Source organism: Phaenicophaeus curvirostris, chromosome 14 (assembly GCF_032191515.1).
Source record: "Phaenicophaeus curvirostris isolate KB17595 chromosome 14, BPBGC_Pcur_1.0, whole genome shotgun sequence".
NCBI lineage: Eukaryota > Metazoa > Chordata > Aves > Cuculiformes > Cuculidae > Phaenicophaeus > Phaenicophaeus curvirostris.
Window position 1 is genome coordinate 16,604,487 of NC_091405.1, and position 26,641 is coordinate 16,631,127.

Genomic DNA, 26,641 nt, shown 5'->3' on the forward strand with positions numbered 1-26,641 from the left:
CGCGGGCGCGCAGGGTCGCTGCGCAGTCGGGAGCGGCCGGAGCATGGCGCCGCGGGTGCTGCCGCTGCCCAGGCAGCGCTCCTTCTGCCCGCCCACCGTCCTCAACCCCTTCGTGCACCCGCGGCGCCTGAGCGCCGGAGACAAGCTGCGGGTAAGGCTGCGGCGGCCCGGGACGGGGGGGCGCGCACAGGAGGCTGGCAGTGCCTGGGATGCGCGCAGAGGAGGGTGTCACTGCTCGGGATGCGCGCAGGGTGGGTGTCACTGCCTGGGATGTGCGCAGAGGAGGGTATCACTGCCTGGGATGCGCGCAGAGGAGGGTATCACTGCTCGGGATGCGCGCAGGGTGGGTGTCACTGCCTGGGATGCGCGTAGAGGAGGGTATCACTCTCTGGGATGCGCGTAGAGGAGGGTATCACTCTCTGGGATGCGCGCAGAGGAGGGTATCACCGCTCGGGATGCGCGCAGAGGAGGGTATCACTCTCTGGGATGCTCGCAGGAGAGGGTATCACTGCTCGGGATGCGCGCAGGGTGGGTGTCACTGCCTGGGATGCGCGTAGAGGAGGGTATCACTGCTCGGGATGCGCGCAGAGGAGGGTATCACTCTCTGGGATGCTCGAAAGAGAGGGTATCACTGCTCGGGATGCGCGCAGAGGAGGGTATCACTCTCTGGGATGCTCGAAAGAGAGGGTATCACTGCTTGGGATGCGCGCAGAGGAGGGTATCACTCTCTGGGATGCTCGCAGGAGAGGGTGTCACTGCCTGGGATGCGCACAGAGCGGAGGGGAGGCTGTCACCGCCTGGCACGGGGGTTGCCCCCCCTTACCAAAGCAGTGCTTTCCATGAAATATCATGGACAGCAAAAAGAGTTATCCCCAGTTCCCCAGGGTTACTAACGGGTGTCACTGGGTGAACTGGGTCAGGCTTCTGGGCTGAGCGCTGTCCCATTACAGCTTGTGTACAACCACACGCAAGACTTACAGGGTACTTCTGCCACTGAGAAATCAAACAGTATTTCTGGGCTTCGATTTTTACAAACATTCCTTTAAAATTGAGCTGATGAACCAAGTATGAACTGACATCTCACTGAGGACAATGAGCACATCACTGTGTAGGTGAACTTGGAGCATTTCCTGCTGATTGTTATAAACACCCGAGGCTGATGTGCAGCTGAGTATCTTGTTTCAGTAGCTCTTCCTCATGTTTTAAGCCATGTTTGCCCTGGAGGTAGCTGGGTGTCGGAAGTGTGAGAAACCTGGAAAACAATTCCAAGTCCTTTTATGCCCTATGTTTTATTTGCGGCCTGAAACACATTTCAAGTGCATCTGAATCTGCAGCTGCAGGCATGAACCCCAAGGTAAAGAAAACAGTTTCTTAATGAGGTTCCAAAAATGGACAGCTTTCTCTGCTGGCTCCCTTTTCTAGAACATACAGAGGTTACCTTCAAAAGCTTGCAATTTTTAGCTTAAATTTACCATCTGGACTGTAACAAAGACATCCTATTTTTTCCTTCTGATGCAAACCATGTTATGTCTTAAAGCAGGATACACTCTGTGCAGAACTTCACGATGCACTTGGAAGGAGAAGCACCTGGCTGGGTCAGGGCCTGGTGCTAGTGGGCTTGGAAGCAAAATTGCAGTCACAGAATTGTAAGGCAGCGAGACACAAGAGAGACAACCTTTTAGCCTTGTGCGTTGCTCCCTTCTGTTCTTTTTCCCCCATTGTCATGCAGACTACAATACTTTCTACTGTCTGCTTTATCCTCTAAAGTCTGTTCCTCTCTTGCCTAGCAATGCATATCAGACCAGCTGGGAATCAGCCTCACCAGATAGTGTTACTATAGACTTAAATAAAGGGAAACGTCTCTTCTCTTCCCAGTTACATCAAGTGTAGTGTATCTCCATCCTGGCACATTAAAGGATTGTTTTGTTACATTCCCGCTGTTCTATACTATTCCTTTAGCATACACTGATAAAAATGGATACAAGTTCAGAATGGTCTCTGGGAGGCCAAAGCTGGATTTTCATATGCTGTTCAACTCCTTGATTGTTAAAGCTGCTGTCCCCTGATGAATGGCACTTGAAAGTAAGACAGACTATCTGCATTTCAAAACAAGGATCAGTTGTGCTATGCTAAACATCTGCTTGTGCCAAACAAGATTTCAAAACAGTTATTCAAATACAACAGGGGTTTCCATCCCCTGAAGTTGGCTGCAATTCATTGTTGGGATTTTTTCTTGTTTTAGTTGTGTTTATCCTGATTGCTCACTTGCCCTCTTAACTTCTGAACTGCACTGCAAAGCATAAGTAGTAGTTAAATCATGACTAGATTTTCCTTTATTCAGAAGAGATGCTGAGTGGATTTATGTGATGGTGAACTATGGAATGGCACAACCAGCATGCCAAAAGCAAGATTTTTAATCCTGTGCTTGGAAGTAAGCAGCCAGACTGCCTGGCAGAGAGCTGAGGCATACTCTGGACACTCGTGGAAGACCCAGTCTTGCTATGTGCGTACTGCTGTGGCAGATGGTCCTTCTGCTCACAGTTTCTGCTATCAGAGTAGTTCATTTGGAGTTGGGCTTCATTCTGGTGCCCAGCCCGCTCTTCTGCCGCTTCTTAGATAACTTATCAGCAGCTGAAATTCAACAGAATTTAAAATTGAATTCTGTGGCTTTGTGGTAGACCTGCTGTTCCCCCTTGCCCAGTTCCTGCCATCAGTGATGGTGAGATCCCGTGTGTTGCTCGAGGGTCAGTGAGCTGTGGGAGCCTGGACTGCAAGGACAGACTGGAGGAGGGACAGGCTGTGCTGTTGTGCAGTCACCTTAACCAGAAACTATACAGCTGATACCAAATGTGGGAGAAGGTTCTTTGGATGACTCAGAATAGTTCTATCTTTGTGATTACTGTATACAGAAGCTGAAGTGGTTCTGATCCTGCTCAGTAGTTATTAAACTTTGAGCCTGTTTTTTCATCTGTATCTTTTTCTCCTGTACTTTTTCTTTTCTAGCCTACATTGACCTTTCTCTTTCTGTCCTTTTCTAACCCTACGGTGCAGCTGGTGGGAGCAGAAATCAACTCTGCCTCATTACACAGTGACCTAGAAAGCCAATAGCTTGCATCAGCAAATCAGCACCACCTGCACATCTGCCTAAAATAATTCATTAATTTACTAAAGTCTTGAGGAAGGGATTGTTTTGCTCTTGCTATTGCATCCTCTATTTTTCATTATAGGTCAGTGCATTTATACCTGAATGTTTAGATCTCTCCTGGAAACGTTATGTGGCAGTGCTTAGAGAATGTAAACAGCAACACCACGTAGCTGCTTCTCATCCTTATCCTAATTTACACTGTGCATCTGCTGTCAGCTTTAGTCTGTTGTCACTGTGTCTTCTGTAATACAGAACTGAGTCCTGAAGGCCCAAAATTCCTGTTAATCCTCATCAGTATCACAGAATTTAGAGCCAGAGGCCAGAGCCTTTCCTGAATATTGATACAAAGACAGTAAGAAGATATTATGTGAATATGGAAGGAATTTGGAGGGGAGGGAAAAGACCATGGTGGTGAAAAGACAATTAAAACCAACCCAGTATGTTAAAGAATTTGATAAATAATACTGAAATATGCTTATAATCAAAATGTTCTACAAACATTTGTTCCTTTTTGAAGAAAAGGCATAGATGAAAATCCGTTGTGTTGCTTAATAATCATAGCTCAAGTATGTAATCATCAAACTATTTTGTAAAACTTAACTGTTATTAAAAGCTGTGCTTTTCCTGTACAGTAAGTAGGCATTGCTAAAGAGCTGAGAAAGGCTCATTTTGAGAGAGGAACATGGTTGTTAAGCTGTGGATTTTCTTAAAAAAGTATTAAAGTGTAAAAATTAGTAAACTAGCATAACTCTTCTTCCATACCTTCTACCATCCTTAACTAGTGGAGCAGTCACTCCACGACTGATGTGCTCTCACACTAAGTTCTGAAGGACTTCAGAAACATAGAATAAAGATTTTAAAATGACTGTGACGGTGCTGCTGGGGTGTGCATTGCTTTGTGCATATATGGGCACAGAGCTGATTTTCATCGGTGAGTAACTGAGCTGCTTTAGGTGCCAAAAGGAATTGAACCATTTCCTAGCTTACCAGGAATGCGAGTCTGTGACTTCCTTGTGCTCACACAGCTCACCTGCCTCCCAGGCCTGTGCTTGCTCAATTTGCATAGCACTGCATTGCGCCATAAAGGCCAACCTTCAGGATATAGTTTCTAACTTAGAATAAGGGTAAAATAATTAAAAATCTCTTCCTGTCCTGCCCAGTACCACAGCTGCCTGTTAACAACCTTGTGCCCATACACTTGTTTCCTGGAACTGTGCATGAAAAGTGCAAGCTAAAAATTCCTTAACGGGGCCCAGGGGTGATTTCAGTATAATTTGCAACCAGAGCATGTTAGCGTTTCTGCTTGCCCCTACTCCTCTTACAAAGGCATATGAAGAACTGAAGAAGTGGTGAACATCAGTGTTGGCTTGGCTCTGTTTTACACCAGTTTTCATAGAATCATAGAATCACCAGGTTGGAAGAGACCCACCGGATCATCGAGTCCAACCATTCCTATCAAACACTAAACCATGTCCCTCAGCACCTTGTCCACCCACGCCTTAAACACCTCCAGGGAAGGTGACTCAACCCCCTCCCTGGGCAGCCTGTTCCAGTGCCCAATGACCCTTTCTGTGAAGAATTTTTTCCTAATGTCCAGCCTAAACCTCCCCTGGTGGAGCTTGAGGCCATTCCCTCTTGTCCTGTCCCCTGTCACTTGGGAGAAGAGGCCAGCACCCTCCTCTCTACAACCTCCTTTCAGGTAGTTGTAGAGAGCAATGAGGTCTCCCCTCAGCCTCCTCTTCTCCAGGCTAAACACCCCCAGCTCTCTCAGCCGCTCCTCATAAGGCCTGTTCTCCAGACCCTTTTGCTACGGCTGCCTGGGACGGCAGCAGAACTCTCGCAATAGTTTCTTTTGCTTCAAGTTACAGAAAGCTGATAGGAGTTTTTTGACTGCAAGGAGGGAAAGGAACAAAGCTTTCTCGATTTATTTTGAAAAATGCAAGGAGGTCCTAGCATAGAGGTTAATATCCAAGATGCTTCAGATGGAAGCTTCGTTGTCAGAAGGGTTCTGCTGTACGTTTACTGTGGGCAACGCACAAACCACTTCCTAAGGCCGTGAGCCAAGAGCTGCTACAACAGCTTCCAACAGCGTTGTAAGGTCAACCTTTGCCTTAAACCACAGCTTCCGCTTTACTGAAAACTCCTTTTTGCTTAAGTCCCAGGTAGCAGAAATGAAGTTGTGTTGCGTGTGCACTACTCCAGGCAGCAGCAGCGAGGATCATTTACAGCAACAGTGTGACTCAACACGAGATGTGTCATTTTGGAAGGGCAAGAGTACATGTTAGTCATCTTAACAATCCCACTTGCTTGGCTTCTAGACAGGGAGCTGGTGACAGAAGGCTCTGCAGTGAAGATATCGATCAGCTGGGCAGGCTCATCTGAGCTGGTCGTATGTTGCAGACCAAGTCTAAGTATAAACTAAAGCCAGCAAACTCTGTTTACTCTCTCTGTCCAACAGCATCCAAGCCATAAACTGAAACACTCAGATGTTCCAGTTCTACCTGAAATGGGAACCCAAAAGTGAAAATAAAATGGTGTCAATGATTGACTTCCCCGTATGACACTGGAATCATTAATGCTTTCCTTACTAAATCACACAGCTGTTATGTTTGTATTTTGAAGTCCATATAAGGGAACACAGATGTCATTCCTGTTGACACCATTTCTTAAGATTTTTCCCCTTTTTTTCCAGGCTGTTCTTCAGGGGATTATTTTGCTACCCCCTCGTGCCATATGCATTGCAGTCATTGTACTGCTAGCATGGCTCTTTGCATCAGTTGCAACTTTCCGCCACCCTGGAAAAGGATCTGTGCCGCTCAAAGGATGGAGAAGGTAAAGAGTGAACAACATTTGTGAAAACCCTGTGCTTTCTTTTTTTTTTTTCTTCTTTATAAGACAAAGCCAGGGTCTGAAGTTGTTTTGTTTTTTAGCTCCCACTCCTTTCCTTGTTTTGATTAAAGAGGAGTCCTCAGTCAAATCATAATTTTACCCATATAGGAGAAGCAGCGTTTTGATGAGAGTATTTTACAATAGTGGAGTTTTATAAATATGTAGATTTTCAATTGTCTTGAGGCTAAAACTATTCTGTGTAAAAACCTTTATAGACTATTTGTAAGACAGGATTTATTTTAGTAATAGTACTGATAGGAATATTTGAGAAAAGGAACTCATTAAGAAAAGCATTTGGTAATGTTGTGTAGGCTGAGCCTCTGTGTAGCCTTTGTCACTCCTGCTGTGCTATAATTTATGACAAAATTAGCTTTGACATTTCCTCTCTTAGCTATGTTGCCCTTGAAGGAGTATTTTACAGCTGCCTCTGTGGCTTCTGGGTTTCAGTCACTCAGCTTCTGACCTCAGAGTAGTGAGGTTCCCTTTTGTTGCAATGCTCAGTGGCTGCATGCAGGAGAAGGAGATGACACAGGAATTGAGTGCTAACAAGACTGAGAGATTACAGAGAGTCCCAGGAAGAGAACATGTGCCCTGTTGAGGGAACATATTCCAGTACGGGAACACTGTCATTTCACCTTAGTTATTTAAAACTTGTAGGAAAAGAACAGGGTCAGAGTTATATAAGTTCTTAGGGAAAGGACACTGAGTCTGCTATTTATCCACACTCCCCTCGCAATAGTGTTATGCTACAGTGCTATAATATATGGCAACAGAAATACAGTACTTGGCAGGAGGGTTCAGTAAGATGCTCTACATCGCCTTATCTTCAGAATTATAATTTCAACACAAAAAGGTGATATTCACTTCCCCACTTCTACTTCTTCCCCTTTAGACCTAAATCTCCTGGTGAGTAGTGTTGCTACCCTGTGCCTGGCCCTAGGCTTTTGTTTCCAAGTACCAAAGAAATACTAACTGTAAGATGGATAATATTTTTGTGTTTCTGTTTACAAGGAGGATGATCCAGGCAACCCTGTCATGCCTAACTCGTACCTTGTTCTCCGTAATGGGCTTCCAAGTTAAAGTAAAAGGGAAAGTAGCAAGCCTACAGGAAGCCCCAATCTTCGTTGCAGCTCCTCACTCAAGCTTTTTTGATGCCATTATTTCTGCCCTAACTGGAATGCCATCAATGGTATCAAGAGCAGAGAACCTGTCAACTCCAGTAATTGGCAGTAAGTATTTATGAAAAAAAAATAACATGTTAGAAGTCAGCAGTTTGACATAAGGTCAAAAGTCTTATCTCTGAAAGTGATTTAGGAGCTGACTTTCTTATATCCGTAGGTTCCAAAGATATGGACAGATTATTTCTGGTTAAATCCACAGGACAAGTTATTTCTGAATTGGTCAAAGTGTCTAGAAGTGTGCTATATCTTTTTAGGATACAAAATATAATATCACTTTAAATTTGCTTTATACCGAAAGCATGTTCTGTAACTGCTCAGGCTAGAAGCTTTCTCTTAAAATCCTCCCAGTGGGTGGCTTGAGAAATCTGTTCAGCTGCTATCTTTTAACAGTGTGGCCACAAATGTAGAACGCAGGTTAGTGAAGGTTATTTCAAAACAGAACCAAACTATAGCAATAAAAAATACCGTACTTATAAGTTTAAAGGTGCAGGCACTTTTACAGACTTTAGGTAATAGGAGTCAAACCAGGAAAGAATAAAAGAGAAGTCACTCAAAAAGGAAATGCAGAGAATGGAAAAGTTCGGATGAGTCATGCTTCTATTATTTTCTCCTCCTTTTGGCACAAAAAGAATTCCTGTTTGCGTTACTAGAATCAGCTGTGGACTTTCTGCTAGCTCTATGTCTCTTACCTCTGTAGAACTCTTAAAAGAATAAGGCAACAGTAACCCAAAACCAAATTCAGTAGGCAAGAAAGCAAAATGTCTTTGTAGGAAAAAAAAGTAACTGGTAATATAGTAACCTTCTCTTAAAAGCACAGGGGCTGGACACAGAAGATAATTACCATACTTCTAATGAAATGAGGAGTGTTTTTCTGTAATTTACGCACAAGCTGTGTATATTTTGTAACCAAAAAGGGACATCTTAGTTCTTCAGCATAAGCTCAAACTACTTGTTGACTGCAGTCTGCGTGGGTTAAGGCTGAGTGTGGCCCGTGAGCAGGTGCTCAATCAGGTCTTTGTCTTAGAATTGTGTGGAAATGCTTGGGGAAGGATAACAGCAATATTAGCAGAATGTGTTTGGGTGAATTTGGCATGCTTATACCTACTGTATAGCTCCTCTGCTGGCAGTGAAGGTATCTCTTTTGTGCCTTACTTCCCGTTTTGCAGAATGAAATAACACTGTTATCTATTTAGTCTGAAAACTGTTTGTGCAGAGTCGGTCTCCTACTATGGGAATAACATTCTCTTTGCTACAAGGCAGCCTTGAACTCATATGTTTTCTAAGTACTAGCACAAGACAAATTTTTTCTCTCTTTCACAGCAATTTTAAGTTCCCTTCAGCCTGTATCAGTTTCTCGTCAAGACCCTGATTCACGAAAGAATACAGTCACCGAGATAACTAAGCGTGCATTATCAAAAGGCCAGTGGCCACAGGTAATAAATACACAACTACTCTTCTATGTTTTATTCATATTCCATATTCACTGTGCATCATAATTGCACAAGTGCCCAGCTGAATAGGATTCTGTTGATGTACAAAGTTGAAGTCTGCTCTCAGCTGTATGACTGGTTTAGGAAAGGATGGTGAAAGGTTGGTGCCCAAAAAGAGTTTTGTCATGACAAATGAGTCAGTTAAAATCCAGCCAGTACCACTTGCTGTTGCAAGATGCAGATGCTCCTGACCTTCTCTTTTCCCTGTTTATTTCCTAACACACTGTGTTCAGTGTAGCAGATGACTTGCATTCGTGTAAGTGAATCAGTATTCTCCAAGTAGCTTATGTGTGAGAAGCTGTGTTACAGAGCTGTGCTCACAACAGCTTGGGGGTGCGCAGTTATGAGATGAGTGACTCAGGCTTTCCAGGCTGCTGCAAGGACATACTTAAGTCTAAAACATCAGTGTCACATGTGAAGAATAGCTGAGGTGAAACTCCATTCAGTCTTTAGGTTAATGATGCACTAAAGCCAAGACTTTTAGATTGGTCTGAATTGTGGTAAGATTTTAGCATGGAAGCGACAGTTATTGATTCTGCACAGTGTTTCCCAGGGTCATTCCTCAGCAGCAAGCTGTTGTTGTGATTCTAGGCCTTGGACTGCTTTCCATCCTAAAGAGCTGATGGGGTAAGGGCTGCTCAAGAAGGACAAAAATGTTTAGACAGCCACTGTGCTGCTTTTATGATAGACAGAGGTCTGGGATGGAAAGCCACATCCTTCACGTGAAAGGCCTGAAGCAGTTGTGAACGTAACATCTCATTTGGCAGTGCCTCTGCTTTTTTCTATTTAATTGGCTGTAGTCTGATGTTGCCACCAGGTACTCTGAATACAGTGTCATTGCCGGACAAATTCAGTCACTGATGTAAGACTTTTCTCTAAAGATGCCCCATGTGGATTTGTGTAAAACCTCATACTTTGTGGTTTGAATTAGTTCTTGACTTGTTTTCTTAGAGGTTTATCTGCTTAAAACGAAAAACTAAAAAAAGTGACTGGTTCAGTGGCTAAAATCACAAGTCCTGTTCAAACCATAGTTGGCTGCTTCATATATGCTTGAAAACATTTAACTTTTCCTTCAATTTTGTTCCAGTGAGTGGCTCTTGAAGAAAATTAAGATAGACTAATGAAAAAGCAAGACTTAAGAAACAGGTATCTCTGTGGCGGCTAGAGCTGAATGTGCTGCTCTACTTTCTGAATAGTCTAGGAACAGAGAACACTGAAGTATAACTGCTTCTCATCCTGAGGGAAGACCAACACTTGCCATGTTTTTTTAAATAGCGTTACTTAGACATTTCATACATCATTTTCACTTAGTAAGCACCTTACAGAGAGCTTTTTAGATAGTGTTTGGGCTACTTAAATTTGCCTCATAAGTGCATTTTTCTAAGGTGCTATAAATATTTTTAAAGCCTCCATTTTTTTTTTCAATTTGTCAACTATATGGAGGATTTTAGATATGCGTGTCAAAGCCAGGAAGGGGTTTTTTTTGTAACATTACTTATAAACTATACTAATGCTTATGATTTGCCAAATTTTATGGATTAAGTGATTGTAGCAAAGCCCTGGTAGACCTAATCTCCACTGAAAATAGCATGGGGAGGAAAGGGGAATTGGCTTTACACCAATACTGCACTTGGGAGAAAAATTAGCTGTGTGTTACGGCATAAATAGCCTATGAGTCAAGTAACTGGGAATCTCCAAGACTGAGTCAGCTGTACAACAAGGGGTGTCACAGGGTGATTCCTAGTCCTGTGCCCTGGCCACACCTCCCTCCTACTCTTTTTTTGGTTTTGAGAAACTTGACCACAAGATGATGTCTATCATATCCTCTTTAGAGTGCCCGAGCTGCATTCTCTAGCACAACAGAATAGGAGTAGCTGGATTCCCCATTCCCACTCCCTAAAACCAAAACACAGCAGACTGGGCAGCGGTTGTGCCGATTGTGTTCTTCTCCCAGCCCTGTACGAAGCAAAGGGGAAGGAGGGAATTATTACTTACTCTTTATTAGTTACTTACTCATATTAGCCACTAATATGTATTCTGGGGCTTATGATGTATGCTAAGTAGAAACATACACATTTTTGTGTCCATAGCACCAGCAAACAATTTCTCGTTACAGAATACTTAGTCAAGGACCAACTGTAAATCAGCATGTGCAGCTATCTCTATTACACCTTAAACAGCCTGTCTCTCTTGGCTAGGACCTAATGATGCCCTCTTTGATCTAGCTTTGACCTGTTCATTCGGACTGAAGTGGGATCACACCTTGAACACTCTTGATCCAGACCAGTTCTTGTACTGAGGTTTTTTGGAGTGCTGCTTATGTTCCTGTAGTGCTGTGGGAAACACAAAGCTTCCTTGTATTCCACAGGGAGCAGGATTTGGTGTGTCACATTGCAGCTCACTAATCTAGTATCTCTTGGGCACTAATTTAGAAACCTGGGTGTTTGGTGTGTCTGAGTCATTCAGGTTCAGAAGCTGCGTCGTGGTGTGTAATGCCTTCAGAACTCTGCATCACAGATACCCATGATGTCTCTGCCTTTTGCTGCTACTCCTCCAGGTGGTATCTTCTCACCACAGTTCACATCTTGACTCATGTTGATAGCATCTGGGCTGTAGATGCTTAAGTTTCTTACGCACTTCACGTCAGCCCAGACTCGATGTTTGTACACCCAGCAGTTCAATAAGGGGCTGCTAGCAGAGGAACAATTCTCATATTGTTACCTACGCTAAACATTTCAAGTGAAACACTGAAAGCCTTTTGCACCATATTTCTGAACTGATAAAAGCCTTTTCCCAGAAGCATTTCTCTTACAAAGCATTTGTTTCCAAATCAAGATGGATCAGGTTATTCTTACTGTGAGCATCCTTCTCTAATACGTTGATTTCCTTTTGGAACAGTAATGGTATTTTTGTGATGCAGAGTAATGTGTCACAGACCTTGCATAAAAAATTGCAACTGATGTATGTAAATGCTTTATGTAACTGATGTTAAAGTATGAAATGTGTATGTGCGTGTATATATATACATTTCTCTCTCTTTAAATCCAAGCTACTAATTTTCCCAGAAGGCACCTGCACAAACCGATCGTGCCTGATCACATTTAAACAAGGTGAGAAATTTTGTCACATCTTTGTTAGAAAATAATGTGTGAAATACTAACTTGGTAGTTCTCGTAAGGTTATGCTTCTGTAGGTACATCATCCACAACATCACTGAAGTAATGTTTTATATAATTAAAATATCAACGCTGTAGAAGCATCTTAGAGCATTAAATTTTCAGTGTGCTAAACTCACTGTTTTATACTAGTCAGTTTACTTTTTGGATTTTTAGTATTTTGTAGGATGCAAAATATCTATGATGTATAACAGCTAGTTGGTTGGCATTTTTTCCTCATCTATTTGACTTACCCAGAAACTTGATTGAGATTCTTATGAGATGAACTGCCTAAGAACATGATAGTTATGATGTTCCTTTAGCTCAGCTTACAATTATGCCATCTTAGATTGCTGTAAATTTTGCCATGCAAGACTTAGCAACCAAGTTGTGAAACCTCTTTGCATAGTGCTCAGCAAGGCAGGCCAGTAGATTATTTTCAACACAGGAAAGTACTTGATAGCATCAGTGATCATTAGATTGTTGTGCTGTGGTTCAGTTAAAGCCATGCTGCTTTTACAGAATCATAGAATCAGTAGGTTGGAAAAGACCACTTGGGTCATGGAGACCAACCATTCCTATCTGCCACTAAATCATGTCCCTAAGAACCTTATCCACCCATCTTTCAAACACCTTCAGGGATAGTGACTCAACCACCTCCCTAGGCGGCCTGTTCCAGTGCCCAGTGACTCTTTCTGGGAAAAATTTCTTTCTGATATCTAGTCTGAACTTCCTGTGGTGCAGCTTGAGACCATTCCCCCTTGTCCTGTCCACTGTCACTTGGGAGAAGAGGAGCCTCCCTACCCTCCAGCAGGTCGACACTTCCATCTAGCTTAGTGTCATCCACAAACTTGCTAAGGGTGCACTCAATGCCTTCATCCAGGTCATTGATAAAGACATTGAACAGGGCTGGACCCAGCACTGAGCCCTGGGGACACCACTTGTAACTGGCCTCCAGTTGGAGTTAACTCCATTCACCACAACAATCTGGGCCCGACCATCCAACTGGTTTTTCACCCAGGAGAGTGTGCACCTGTCCTGGCCAGTGGCAGCCAGTTTCCCAAGCGGAATGCAGTGAGAAACTGTGTCAAAGGCTTTACTGAAGTCCAAGAAGACTACATCCACAGCCTTTCCCTCGTCCAGTAAGCGGGTCACTCTCCTTTCGTACTGTCATACAGTGTTTTGGGTAGCAAAGATACAAAACCCGTACTACATGCTCAGGTCTGTATCACTTATGAAGATAATAAAGAATAGAGGAGGGTTCAAGAACTACTCAACAGCCATGTTGAGTATCTAATCCTTTGAAATGAATGCCAGTCAACAAGGAGATAATACACAGAAAATGAGTTTCAACAGTTCAGGAATCTTAGGCACCTTTCTCCTTAAGATGGAGATGAGCCTTTTTCTGTCCCAACACCTTGCTAGTTGTGCTGCTGGGTTAAAAAAGGCAAACCCAGAAAAAAACCGCAAAAAAACCACAACAAAAGGAACATTTCCCATTCTTCTCATCTTTTTAAAAAATTCTTTAAGATACCATGTCTTACTTGAATGACTTAGAACTCCCAGCTCCTGTATTAAGCTAAGTCTTAACCATCCATTCTAATCTGTGGTTGCAGGTGCCTTTGTTCCACAAGTCCCTGTACAACCTGTCTTGCTCCGATACCCCAACAAGCTGGTAAGCAGAACATTCTCCTGTTCCCTAACTAGTAATATGAAAGTCAAAATCCCAACTCAAATGGTGCCTAAGAAATATTTGGCATTGTCACTGAAAACTCCATTGTCCTGAGCTTTAGCATTGCCGAGCTCCTGGAGGCAGATGGGCTTCCCAGGTGTCACCATGGCGTAGCTGCTATTCTGATTTTGAAAAGCTTGCTACTGGGCTTCTTAGCTATACTTGAAGAGGGAGCACAGGGAAGTATTGCAGCGGAAGTCAGAAACTTCCTACAAAGCCACAGAGCCTGTACTTTGAAGTCTAAAATGCACACAGCTTCCCTACTAGTCCTCATTTTTTGTCTGAGCTCAAAATACTCTTCCTGCAAGGGGCTTGCAAAGTGTCTGTGCAAAAACTAAGTAAAGCCACAAACATCTCCAACAACCCCCCTCTTCAGACACCTCAGGAGGGGCAGTTTTGCAGATGGTTCTTTTCATGCAACTTTGTCTTGTTTTGCTGAGTAAATGTTTACGCTTTTTGCCAAGTACAGGAGTACAGACTTACGGCTCTGCCTCACTGACTGGTGTAAATGATGGAGCGTGAGACTAGCAGCTTGCTAGCTCTTCTTAAATTATCGGGTTATCCTACAAATCCAGAAAAGACAAACCTTTTCCTTCCTAAGACATTTTAAGATTAAAAATGAGTGATTGGGTATTTTTGTTTTTGTTTTTTTGATATGCAGAAATGACCTTAGAAACTAAATCAAATATCTGTGAGGGTGCCTTTCTAAACAGACTGGCAGAGTTCTCTGGGAAAGTTTTCTTAGATTATTTCTTTCCTGTTTCTGTTGTTTGGATCAGAATGAATGATTTAAAATATCTACATACTTGTGTAAATTTTATTCACAGTTATTGATATTACCAAAAGCCTGCCGTGCTTATTTCCAGGTTTTTAAGGTAAAGAATCCTAATGGCCTTGACATCTTTCTTTATTTTCACTACAGGACTATAAAACAATCATATGCTGTTACTAAACTTGTGCCTGTTTTATATTGCAACTTATCCGCTGTCTAACTTTAATCTGGTTTTGTTACACATTTCTGTGTTTTATTTTTTTCCTTAGGATACTGTGACCTGGACATGGCAGGGTTATTCACTGTAAGTTTCTTAGCCCTACTAAAAATTACATAAAGACTTGTTCCCCTTGTTGCTAAGCTTGCTGCCAAACAGATTCAGCGAAGCCAAGACACATGTTCTCCTAGCTTTGTTTATATGAGGGGGAAATACTTGGGGATAATGCTGTCATGCAATAGATTTCATATCTGAACGGCTAGAGAAACAAAGATTTTAAATTCGTTTTCTTTGGGGAACAATCATAGTAATTAAATTCCATAGATATTTACCATTTCCTACAGAGTATACAAACAACAACAAAAAAATGTTATTTTATCCCATCTATTTATTCATTCCTCCATCTCATTTGAAAAGCCATATGAGAGTAAATGAAGAAGATGAGCAAATCAAAGATTGATTTTCCCCATCTTTCCTCATTCTAACATCTAGGATTCTTCATTTTTTATTTATCCCTGACTCAACAAAAAATCAATTGTTTTGAGATCCCAGTTAAGAGACTATATATAGAGAGTATTTCTCATGGAAATAACACAACTCTTTTCAGTGTTAGTAGGTGAAGCTTTTTAAAATACTGACAAAAACACAGCCAATACTGTGAAATTCCCCAAAATGTTGCTTTTGAACTTTTTTTTTTCTACAGGGTTTCTGCATATATGCATGTGTTTTTGTCAGTATTATAAAAGCTTTGCCAACTAACACTGAAATACTTTGTTTTTAAAGAAATAAAATGTATTTTTCTTGCTCTTTCTTTCTTGCCCGCAGAAAAGAGCTGTGCATAATGACCATGTGTCAGTTCTTCACAAGAGTAGAAGTTGAGGTAAGAATTAAAAATATTTTTGTACTAAGCTTCAGCACCTGAGGAATTTATATTTTAATATAAACGCATTATTCCCAGTGATGACACGGTTTTCTGTGTCCGTACAGTATGCCTGTACTTCCTTGATTTAAGAGTTATGTAACTTCTGAAGGGGAGTTGTAATAAGCAGAAACCTTATCTCAGACCCTGAACAGCTGGCGACTGCTTATAAAAGGAGTGAACTCTCAAAGCTTGATGTGAATAACCTGGCCCTGCTCTCTCAGCGGAGAAAACTTTCAGCTGTAAACAGAAAATTATTTTGGCTGTTTGACAGATAGCTAGTTCCATAAATATACTGGTTTTAATCTTAAAGTGGCAGCATTCTTTAAAAAAAGGCTGTTCAGGATGGACTGCATTTATATGGGACAGCTACCACTATATCAGTGCATCACAAGCACGTGCAATATAACTGAAGAAACATATTGACACATAATTAGCAACGGGGTCTTCCAGTGAACCACAAACAACACCTTATACTTACTCTAAAACTGCTGAATTCTAGGATTCAAGGGCAAGATTGCAGGGTGGGGCGTAGCAGAACTCTGATAAACGATAACCATAACTGAGAAGAGGCACGGTAAACAGCTGCAAGCGAACACTGTACGCTGAAGCCGAAAGAACAAAATACTCCTCCACACACGCTGCTTTGCAAACAAACTTTTCATATTAAAGCAGCATTTACCAATCTTTTAAGAGGCAGGTTTGGACTGAATGTCATTTGTGAGGCTAGGGCAGAAGAGCCCGAGAGGTTTCTAAGGCAGTTGAGACCTCTAGTGCCCAGTTCCTTCATTGCATGGCATATATTTTTCTATTGTTTTTCCCCTATTCCAAACAATAACACAAAATTGTCCATTTTTCTAATAAAGTGGTGACTATTGAATTGATTGGATAACTCATCTCTTTCAGTTTCTGCCTGTTTATGTTCCTACTGAGGAAGAAAAGAGTGATCCCATTCTTTTTGCCAACAGAGTCCGACAAACCATGGCAACGTATGTAATCAGTAATAAATAAAAGCTTTGAAAACTTTTATATCCAGGAATTCCATATAAATCCTAGCTATAAAGTACATTTTAGTCAGGTCATAGATACTATATGTATATATAGGGTTTGCTCTGGCTTTTCACTAAGACACGTCAGATTCATATACCCAAATACCCAATTGTTTTTACATGAAGCATAAAGAAGGTTGTCTTACATTTGAATATAATATGTTCAATTCATAGAAAGCTGCAATAAATTGCCCCCTTATTTGCTTGGCAAGAATAACTGAGTGGTTTGTTCTGCAAGGTTACTGGGCAGCATTTGCAGGACTGTAAATTTTAAAACATCATGGCACTGACATAATGTAGTTTCAGAGTATGGTTCTGTAGGCTCACAAAATGGTATGTACTGCTTTTTCCTGCTTGCAGTAGTGCGAGAATGAATTCTCATTTGTTTTGTATTATTAGCATTAAAGCTAAACTGCAACAGAAAAGGGAACCAGTCTACTAGAAGTAATTTTAATAAGACATCAATATTAATTTTTATTTAATTTTGTTTCAGTGCTTTGAATGTGCCAGTCACCGATCACACTTTTGAAGATTGCAGACTGATGATTTCGGCAGGGCAGCTGACTTTACCCATGGAAGCTGGGCTGGTGGAATTCACCAAAATTAGTAAGAAACTCAAGTAAGAGAAGTTTTGCTTTTGGTAGTGTAATTACTGCACTGCTGCAGGTGCTGATGGCCATCTACAAAAGGATAAAAAAAACCTGCCAGCTGAATTGGCCATTGGACTGAGCCACTTAATTATGCAGTAAGTCCATCAGATAACCTGGCGTGGCTGTGGTCAAATGTAAATTATGTGCACAGTGAATCTTAACATTCACATATCTGTTATATATCCATTTATAGAAGTCTGTCTGGAGCAATCTTCAACAGTTACTTGACAATCCTAATTATTCTTATTGAGGCGCAGGGGTATTTCTGCAGAGAGATCTGATACTTTTCAGGCTGTAGTGATACTAGCATTTGGGTAGAGAGTTAGCAGGTAGAGCCAAGATCTATTCCCTTCTGGAATTATTAATTATTTACCCTGCAGCATGATATGAATTTATGGTAATGAAAAGCTGTCTGCTAGACTAGCCTAGTTACTGGAGAGATGATTCTGGGTTTGGGAAGTTACTCTAAGAAAGTCTGATATACCCAAGCACGGAACTGCCTGCTTTTAATATTAATAACCAGAGGGGGCAGTCCTTATTGCAAATTTCATATAAAATATCAGGTTGGAAGTACAGCATGTACTCACATGCACTGTTGGGCTATTTTTCATCTTTGAACACTGTCATAACTCCTACTGAAATTCCATCTGTCCAAGATCTGCTATATAGAAATATCTCCTCTCCCTCGTGTTTGTGTAGCCTAAAATGGAATCATGTCAGAGAGCAGCTGGATACCTTTGCTGCTATTGCAAGTGCTTCCAAAGGAGGAAGAATTGGAATTGAGGAGTTTGCAGAGTACTTGAAGCTGCCTATTTCAGACGTCCTCAAAGAGCTGTTTCAACTCTTTGACAGGGTGAGTAGTTGGTTAACTGACTGGAAATCCTGTTTGCAATGTTTTGTTAAGAATGACATCCCAAAATTCACTATGTCCAGCTTAGCGAATGCATCTTGGTTAGCAGTTCCTATAGGCCGGATAGCCTGCTCTTACAGTTTCCTGGTTAAGTTTCAATGGAAAAAGGTTGGTCAGTTTTTATTTTGTGAGGTTAAAGCCATCTCTTGGACCAAATTGTTTCACCAACATCAGATGATAATCTTCATGCTGGTATTGGCTGAATATTTCCTTTTGCCCACCCCAGATTTTGAGCTTACATACACTCTGACAGCTAAATTAACTGATGTATTTGTACGCAGATAATTTAAGGCAGACTGAAGCTGACGAGAGTGTATGTTCTTGCTGTGTTTGTGGAAGGTGCTATCAGGCACTATATGGACTCCTCTTGCCGTAAAGGAGGCTACATGTTAATCTGACCATTTAGGCCTTCCTCCATAGCCAGTGGTGCCCTCTCCCATTTTCTGCTTCTCTCTGAAGATGAGAAAAATTGTTTTGTGGATGCACACCTCTGACTATACCAGGAACATCAGTGACTAGAGCACAGCATAGAACCATCTTACTGCTAGGCATCCAATATGTGCTACAGGGCAAGCAGCACGTTGTGCAAGTGTTTATGAACCAGGGTTTGCTTCTTGTCTTAGGAGCTCTCTTGACTTAGCATCACTTTTCTAGATCAAGTTAGCTTCAGCGCTACACTTGCCCTTGGGAGGTCACTGTGTTGTATATGCTGATTAAAACTGCTCCAGGAATTTTCCAGATAAAAAAGTTTCACAAGATCTAAAATAGAGAAGTCAAACATATTCCTCAATCACTGAATGCATTGAAGCTCTAGCAGAGCTAAGTATTCATCCCTTCTTCATTCTTGCCTCCTCACCTTGGACCGTTGGCTTCTATGAACACGTAGCCTGAGCCCTGAAGCACAGTACATACAACAGAAAGATATTGTGTCGAGACTCCTTTCACTTTCCCTATCTGGCACAACGTCAGTGAGTAGAATTAGAAACTTAATGCTCAATTCGCTGAAAGTTTGAAGGCATAAAAGATTGCAAGAACAGACCAGACTCTAGTAAGCTTTCACTGCATTTATCTTTAAGGAGATCAGCTTAATTGAGGAACTTGCACGCTAATATAGCAGGGCTCTTTCCAAATTGCTTCAGTTACGAGCACAAGTATTTTAGAGTTCTGCTCTGTGGCTTTTGGCCTCATCATTATTTTTTCTTCTAAAAAGATTTCTCAAATCACATGAAGCCAACTACACAGAGAAGAAAAGAAAGAGAGAGGCCTATCAACAATTGACAGAAACTAGTGAGGCCTGAGATAGCTTTGGCAGCTGGAGACATGCGCAGACATGGTGAAGTCTAAGCATGCAGATAAGCTGTGTTTTGCCAACACCCAGCTCAGACACGATACAGCTTCAGAGAGTTACGGCAGCACTGGATCTCCGAGTAACTCCCTTCAAAAAATCTTCACGATGTTCCTTGCTAAAGCTTTGCTGAGTGGAGGAAGTGGCAGTGGTCACGGAGGGAGCCTTGCACAAGGCCTTGGAGGTCTCCTAACAGGAGGTGGGAGAGGAGGGAATATTGGAGGACTTGTTGGAGGTCTTGTCAATCTGATAAGTGAAGCAGCAGCTCAGTATAATCCAGAGCCGCCTCCGGCTCCTTCACATTTTACGAATGTGGAAGCTTATGAGAGTGAGGAGATCAGACAGTTTCGTCGCCTTTTTCTCCAACTGGCTGGAGATGATATGGAGGTGTGTGCCACTGAGCTCAGGGACATCCTGAACAAAGTTGTTTCCAGACATCAATACTTGAAGACAGATGGCTTCAGCTTAGACACATGCCGTAGCATGGTAGCCGTCATGGACAGTGATACGAGTGGTAAACTGGGCTTTGAAGAGTTTAAGTACCTGTGGAACAACATCAAGAAATGGCAATGCGTGTACATGCAGTATGATACCGATCAATCGGGCACTCTTGGGAGAGCTCAGCTGCCGGGTGCCTTGAAGGCTGCAGGATTCCACCTGAACGAACAACTCTTCCAGGTAATCGTGCGCAGGTATGCCGATGAGGATGGTAGCATGAATTTCAACAACTTCATTAGCTGCTTGGTACGAATGGACAGCATGTTCCGGGCCTTCAAGTCCCTGGACCGAGATGGAAATGGACAGATCAAAATGACCATTGAAGATTGGCTGCAGCTGACCATGTATTCGTGAAGGTATAGCAGAGAATGACCTTCATCTGGAAGATATGCATGGAAGAATAATCCTGTACTGTAGCACTGTGGTCTTTTCCTTGTTCTAGCTGTAGACAGCTCAGCTTAAAGTATTGCTATTCCTCTTGTTCGTGAATTAGTCTGCGTTTTGGGAGGGAGTAGGGGAGGTGTAAGTTGTCAGTTGGACAGAAAACTATCTTTAAACTCTGAAGTGTAGGAATATGTTCAAGGGTAAAAGATTAGTTATTTCTTCACATAAAGTGGTTTGTATATGAGTATAGTTATTACAGAAAATGTTCATAATTTTGGTGTTGTTTTGTGATGTTACTGTTCTGATTTGTAAGCATTCACTAAGCTGGAATAAAGCTTTGCTTGCCAGAAGGCAATCACTAGTAAAGAGAGTTGTGCAGTAATTTCTAACAAGGAGAAGAACATGAGACATGCAATAACTATAACGATTTACATAATCATATTAAATTTCCTTCCTACTGCTTTTTCGTGCTTGTCTGCTGAAGCAAAACCTGAGTGGTATTGTCAGTTCTACCTGCTGGCCACGACAAAATGGAAGACTTACATAAGGCTACTTTTAATAACCTTTCTCATTCCTACAGTTCTATTAACTTCTCTTCTTTCCTTGGAGCCTTATAACTATAAGGAAAACAACTTAAAATACTACAGTTATATTTAGAGAACCTTGCTGTAATAATCCAGTCACATAGCAGACAGACAGCCAAAATCAACCTTTGGCTGAGTTAAATTTTATCACAGTGCAGCGTCTCGCTCAAGCTAGTTATGCAGTTCTGTCGAAGACATCAATTTTTGAGTAAAGGAAAAAGGAATAACATGAACTGTAAGAGGTACCTCTCTTTGAATTAAGGATTACATAGTTGATGAAAACAGCTCTTGCACTGCAATGTAAAAAGGCAGGGCACTGCTGCTTTAAAAGAAAATTGTCTAGGGTGTGTCCTAGCTGACAGGAATGTGAAAGGATGAGTGGAGTACAGCAATACATGGCAGTCTCCAGCTGTAAGAGTCTGCGTGCTCCTGCCCCTCCCCAGGGAGACCTCAGTGACTGATTGAGAAACACCACACAATACCTGCAGGGCATCTGAATGCTAATTGCATGCTGTTGATTGGTTTTGTTTCTAAATTTCCATAGCTTTGATTTCGAAATCTTGCAGTTACAGTTGCCAAATAGTATTTTCCAAACTGATGAAGCCTCCTGCCTGCTAAACTTGCAGAAGCCTTTCACTTGCAACTTAGGAAAAAGTAACGTAAAACTTTTGCCCAGACTTTTTTCCTCCTGCACTTTGTTTAATACCAAACTGGGTAACAGATACAGTAAAAATATTCATATTTGCCCAAAATGGTGATGAAAGAGGTCAACTCCTTCCTAATGGCATTCATACCCCTCCCGCTTATTCAATGGAAAAGCACAAAGTTCTCCACAGTGGCATTTGGGCTCTAATAGGAAAGGGGGAAAAAACGATACCTCTAGGTGAGCACCATCCTACCAGGTTTGTTTCAGAAAATCCCTCTCTGACTAGTTAGAACTTGAATGTAGCAACAGGCAGTGGAAATTTTGGAATTACAACCTGTCAGACGATGAGCCTGGATACGAACACGAGGCGCATCTGTGGTTCTGCTTCAAACGGTCCAGTTGTAGCTTCTCTGTGGTAGCCCTGTCACTGATTTGGGGTCTACTCACCTAACTGGAACAGGAATGACTAGTACACACACATACGCTTGATTTTTCCTGTTGCCTTACACAGTGAGAAAAAGATTTTGGGGCAGTAATACTTTAAACCTTAGGGACTGCATCTGTCTTGCAGAGAGCTTTGCCAGCTGCACAAAGCTAACTGATGATCCAGCCCTGATCTCCCTCTGCGACTATAAATCAGAGACTGCGCATGACAATGCAAACTTTCTTGTTTCTGAAAGTGTAAGATTTACTGTGTTATATTAAAAGCCAACCACAAAACCCTAATTACCACAGCATGCTATAGTGAAAATAGTAGTGGAAAACTAGTTACCTTAAAGAAAACAAAAGTAGTTGAGGTAGTTTTGTGTAACAAATACAAACGTGTATTATAAATATTTATGTTCTTCTCTGATATTTAGGAAATTGGAGGCAGCTCACACATTGCTCCCTCAAACTGTTCTTGGGTGCATACGCTGCCAACACAGCTAGATACGCATAGAAAGACTATTGCAAGTGCTTGTTTGCAGTGAGGATACACAAGCACTGAAAGTTTTCCTGCATTTTCAGTTTAAATCCCATCTCTTTTTCCAAGCAACAACCCTATTATTTGTCCTTAACCAAAATGCCAGAGCATCTGGAAGTTAGCCAGTATCCTAGGGTTTAGCAGAACTAGTCACAACATGATCTTGCAAGTATAGTAAGCTTATTTCCTATTCAGATGGCTGGAGTTTTGTGTATCAGATTGCACTCAGCTTTGATTACTGGGTTTTAGCACTTTAATGAAAGTAATTTGACTCTTATTAGCTCCTGTCATTTTTTCATGTGTAGCCAAAGCTGTCTTAACTGATTTCAGAAGTCGTTTTTAATGAGACTATTTTATTTAAAGTCTACTTCCCAATTCTTTCTCTGTGATACTTAACGTTCTACTGGCATCAAACAATCCTTTCCTAAGAATGCAGTCTATAAAACTCTGCAAAAATAATCTTCTGTGGATCTTTGAACAATACTGTTATTCTAGGATGGTGCATTGGTTTCTGAACTGCACCTGAAGTGCCAGTACTTCATGAACTGTTAGATCTACCTTAAACACATGTATTCCAGTTCTTGTTAGAGGGGAAGTCGTATGCTAAAGAAAAACTTGTACGTTGTTTTAAATCTTTTTTTGTTTGGGTATTTATAAGAGAAAAATTTATAATCAATTTCTAGATATTAAAAACATGTATATTGCTACTTCAACCCCAGTATTACAGATATTGAGCATACTGATAGTATTTTTTCCATGAAGAACAAATACCTTTGATGTTGTAAACGGTCTTAGTGCTTGTTGTTTAGTTACAGAAAAGCTTTTAAAGTTATTTGCTATATTAACATTAACTACTGCCATACCTATTTTGGTTCCAGAATGGAGATGGCACCATCGACTTCAGAGAATACGTAATTGGTTTGTCTATTCTTTGTAACCCAGCCAACACAGAAGATACTATTCAGATGGCATTTAAGGTAGGTTCGATTTAGTGTAAATCCACAAACCTGACAAATCAAGACTGACTGTAAATGGGTTAGCTTTCAAATCATAAGTTTATAGCTTCAATCTGCTATGCAAATGCGAGCAATACTCTTAAACCAATTGACATTTAGAGTGTGAAGGGTAGGGGGAGAATTGCAGGCATCAGCTTCATAGAAAGGAGTTTCAAAAGCCATGTGAAGGCACTAATGAGTATGTAACTTGGCAGGCTAACTCCAAAAAATGATTCAGCAGCACTTGCAGTTTTTTTGCCTGAGGACTTTTCTGCTGTGATTCTTCAATGTCACAAGTAGACAATAGATGGAGCAATATCCTCTTGTGGGTCAAGTGCTCAGTAGAGTTACTGTTGATAATGAAGAGGGTAGTGAAAAAACATCAAGAAGGGCTACTCAGGACTGGTGTATCCAAAATCGGGCTGCATCTAAGGTCATCTGCTTGCTCGTACTATGGTGCTCGTACTATGGCTTGTACTATGGAATAGTACAAGAAGCAGTAGCTGCTTTCAGATCTCAAGTACAAGCAGGCAGTGTGTGACCAGGGATGCTGAAGTTATGAATCCCTGAATAGGAAAATACTCAAGGGATTTTTTTTTTTTTTTAGTAGATCTTTGACACAGATTCAGTTATTTTACCCACTAATCTGCTCACCACATTGAACTATATATTGAGATATGGATGATATTCATCTTAAATTGAATACATTTTAGATGTTCCAGTATACAGTGGCTGATACCAGTAGACCATTAGCATAGCTTATGGTGACAATAAACATAAACCTTTCTTTATGTTTTGTTTTTATCGGTTTTGTATGAGTTTTGCTACTGAACTAATGCTGTGAGGTTTGTTTGTTGTTGCAGAATGTTCTAATCGCAACTATAGCGTGTACATTGTTCTGCTAAGTATCTGCTTACTCTTACTCCAGATAAAATACATAAAATTGTTGGCAAGAGAAAGCACCTGAGATGCAACCAGTCTCTTCAAAACCCAGACGCTGTTTGCAGATCACCTCTTGAACACTAGAAACCTAGCGTGGGTGGCTGATGTGCACAGAAGGTTCATAGATGAACTAATGCTAAAGTATTTTTGCATGTTATGTCTTTTCCAGCTCTTTGACATGGATGATGATGGCACTATAACAGAAGATGAGTTTGCTTCTGTCATTCAGTCAGCTCTGGGAGTGCCTGAGCTTGACGTTTCTATACTCTTTAAAGAAATAGATGCAGATGAAACTGGGAAGCTGTCGTATGGTAAGTTATGTCCTTTCGTAACAAAGAGCGCTGCAATAGTCATATTGGCAAGTGAGAGTTTTCTACCTTTTTTCTCCTTGAAATTATCTGATTGTTTTCATACACTCTATCTGGAGAAAACTGTTGAAGCACAGGCCTAGATACTTGCAAGGAAAGTAACTGGAGATCAGCTTCAGTAAAAGGAACAGGCACTGAAATTTTCTTTGATTCTGTAACAGCACTACAGTATCTGTATTTTTTATGTTTTTCAGATGAGTTCAAGAACTTCGCGCTCAGTCATCCAGAATATGCAAAGCTATTTACTACCTACCTAGACCTACAGAGATACCAGTTAGATATGTTGGAAGAAGATTACAGGGAGTCACCTGAAGTCAAACACAGTCCAGTTAGAAAGAGCACAATCCCAGTCTCAGAAACAACACTTGCAAGAAACAAAGTCTGTCCTGAAGGCTGTGAAGAGAATAATTCAAGTAGCTCCGATAAAAAGGATGACTGAGAAGAGTTAGAGAATTCAGCTCTTGAATTCTACAGGATTTTTTCCCTAACTATTCATAAGCACAATTGATATAAAATAGAGATGGAAGTTACCATTAAAAAAATGCTTCTTTTGTTTTTTAAACTTTCATATCAGTAGTCATGCCTAATTGAATGTAAGGGAAAAACCACTGTAACTATTCTGTCCTTGATGTCAGCATCACATTACTGGGAATGTTGTTCACTGTCTTCCAAGTTCATTCTTCCACAAAAGTAAGAGAGGTGCTAGGAGGGCTATGAGGCTCAGCATGGCAGTAATCTCTCAGAAAAGAGGCTGAGGAGTCCATTTGTGTAAAAACAACTGGAATTTTTGTTGCTGCTCAATTCCTCTACCTCCACAATGTGTCTTATGGGAAAAAATTGTGGCAGTGTTTTAATTTACAATATCTCTTAGCCTTTCACAAGTTTCTGCAAGACACAAAAGAGTTACAAGAAGCTAAGAGTTGAAGCTGGTGTTTTCTTTTAGCTGTGCTTAGATTTCCCATAACTACTTGGAAACTACAAAGCCTAAGCTTCTGAACAAGACACGCAGATTCACAGAAATGGCTTTAGGCTTAAAGGCTAGTTAAAGATGGAAAAGGCTGCACTTGTAATAACAAAAAACTAATTGGAATTCCATGATAGCAGCTGACAGTCTACAGGAAAACGCAGACAATGAGAGTCAAGAATCAATGGACTATTTCAAAATAAATAGAATGTTGTTTACAGTTACAACTGTTCAGGATCACATTAGGAGGAACATTTCAAACTTCAGCATATTCTAGTAATTATCAACAGCGGAATGTGACCTCGCTCTGCAAAACTAAAAGGCAAATATGCTGTCAAGCCATAGTTCTAGTAGCTAGTGTCTACTGTAAAATTGTCACCTAGAAATGTTTGTATTACTGTGCCATTACTCAGTATGTTCTTAGAATTTGATTCAGAACCAAGCTCTTTCTAGTTAATTATCTAAGAAAGTTTTGCCTGGGTCCACTCTGCTGCACTAGAAATGGGGCCTTTACCTTTTTTTCTGTCCTTAATCTGAATGCACTTTATACAGTATTTAAAATATATAAGTATTTGCATAAGTAACTTCTAAATAAAAACTCAGAAGGGGCATAATGACAGGATATTTTCAATTAGAACTGAGATGAGCAATGTCTAGAATGTCTAATACCAAAAATAACCTATTTTCAGCAAGTTGAGTATGTGAAATGGTAACCTCTGCCTCTAAGTTATTGCTTGTCTGGCTGCAAATGCATTGCCACGTTTAATCTTTTTGTGTTTATAATTGTGCCTATCCTGGTGTTTCACGTGCTTAAAATAAATCCTTATTTTTCAAAGACTTTA

The 26,641-nt window shown here is 41.1% G+C and overlaps 1 protein-coding gene across 2 annotated transcripts; it reads left to right on the plus strand.

Annotated features, from left to right (window-relative positions):
- On the plus strand, positions 1 to 26,641 carry LOC138726526 (calpain small subunit 2-like). Of its 2 annotated transcripts, XM_069868357.1 has the most exons (14): positions 1 to 151; positions 5,838 to 5,977; positions 7,046 to 7,263; positions 8,536 to 8,648; positions 11,755 to 11,815; positions 13,477 to 13,535; positions 14,634 to 14,668; positions 15,407 to 15,461; positions 16,407 to 16,489; positions 17,043 to 17,168; positions 17,899 to 18,052; positions 23,409 to 23,507; positions 24,637 to 24,778; positions 25,030 to 26,641. In XM_069868357.1, exons 1-14 carry the CDS (start codon positions 44 to 46, stop codon positions 25,272 to 25,274), a joined length of 1,638 nt encoding a protein of 545 aa, XP_069724458.1. In that variant the 5' UTR covers positions 1 to 43; the 3' UTR covers positions 25,275 to 26,641. The 2 variants fall into 2 exon arrangements, with proteins under 2 accessions (XP_069724458.1, XP_069724459.1); XM_069868358.1 differs by lacking the exons at positions 1 to 151; positions 5,838 to 5,977; positions 7,046 to 7,263; ... (8 more) ...; positions 24,637 to 24,778; positions 25,030 to 26,641 and adding an exon at positions 19,320 to 20,702 and having other exon boundaries at positions 17,917 to 18,052.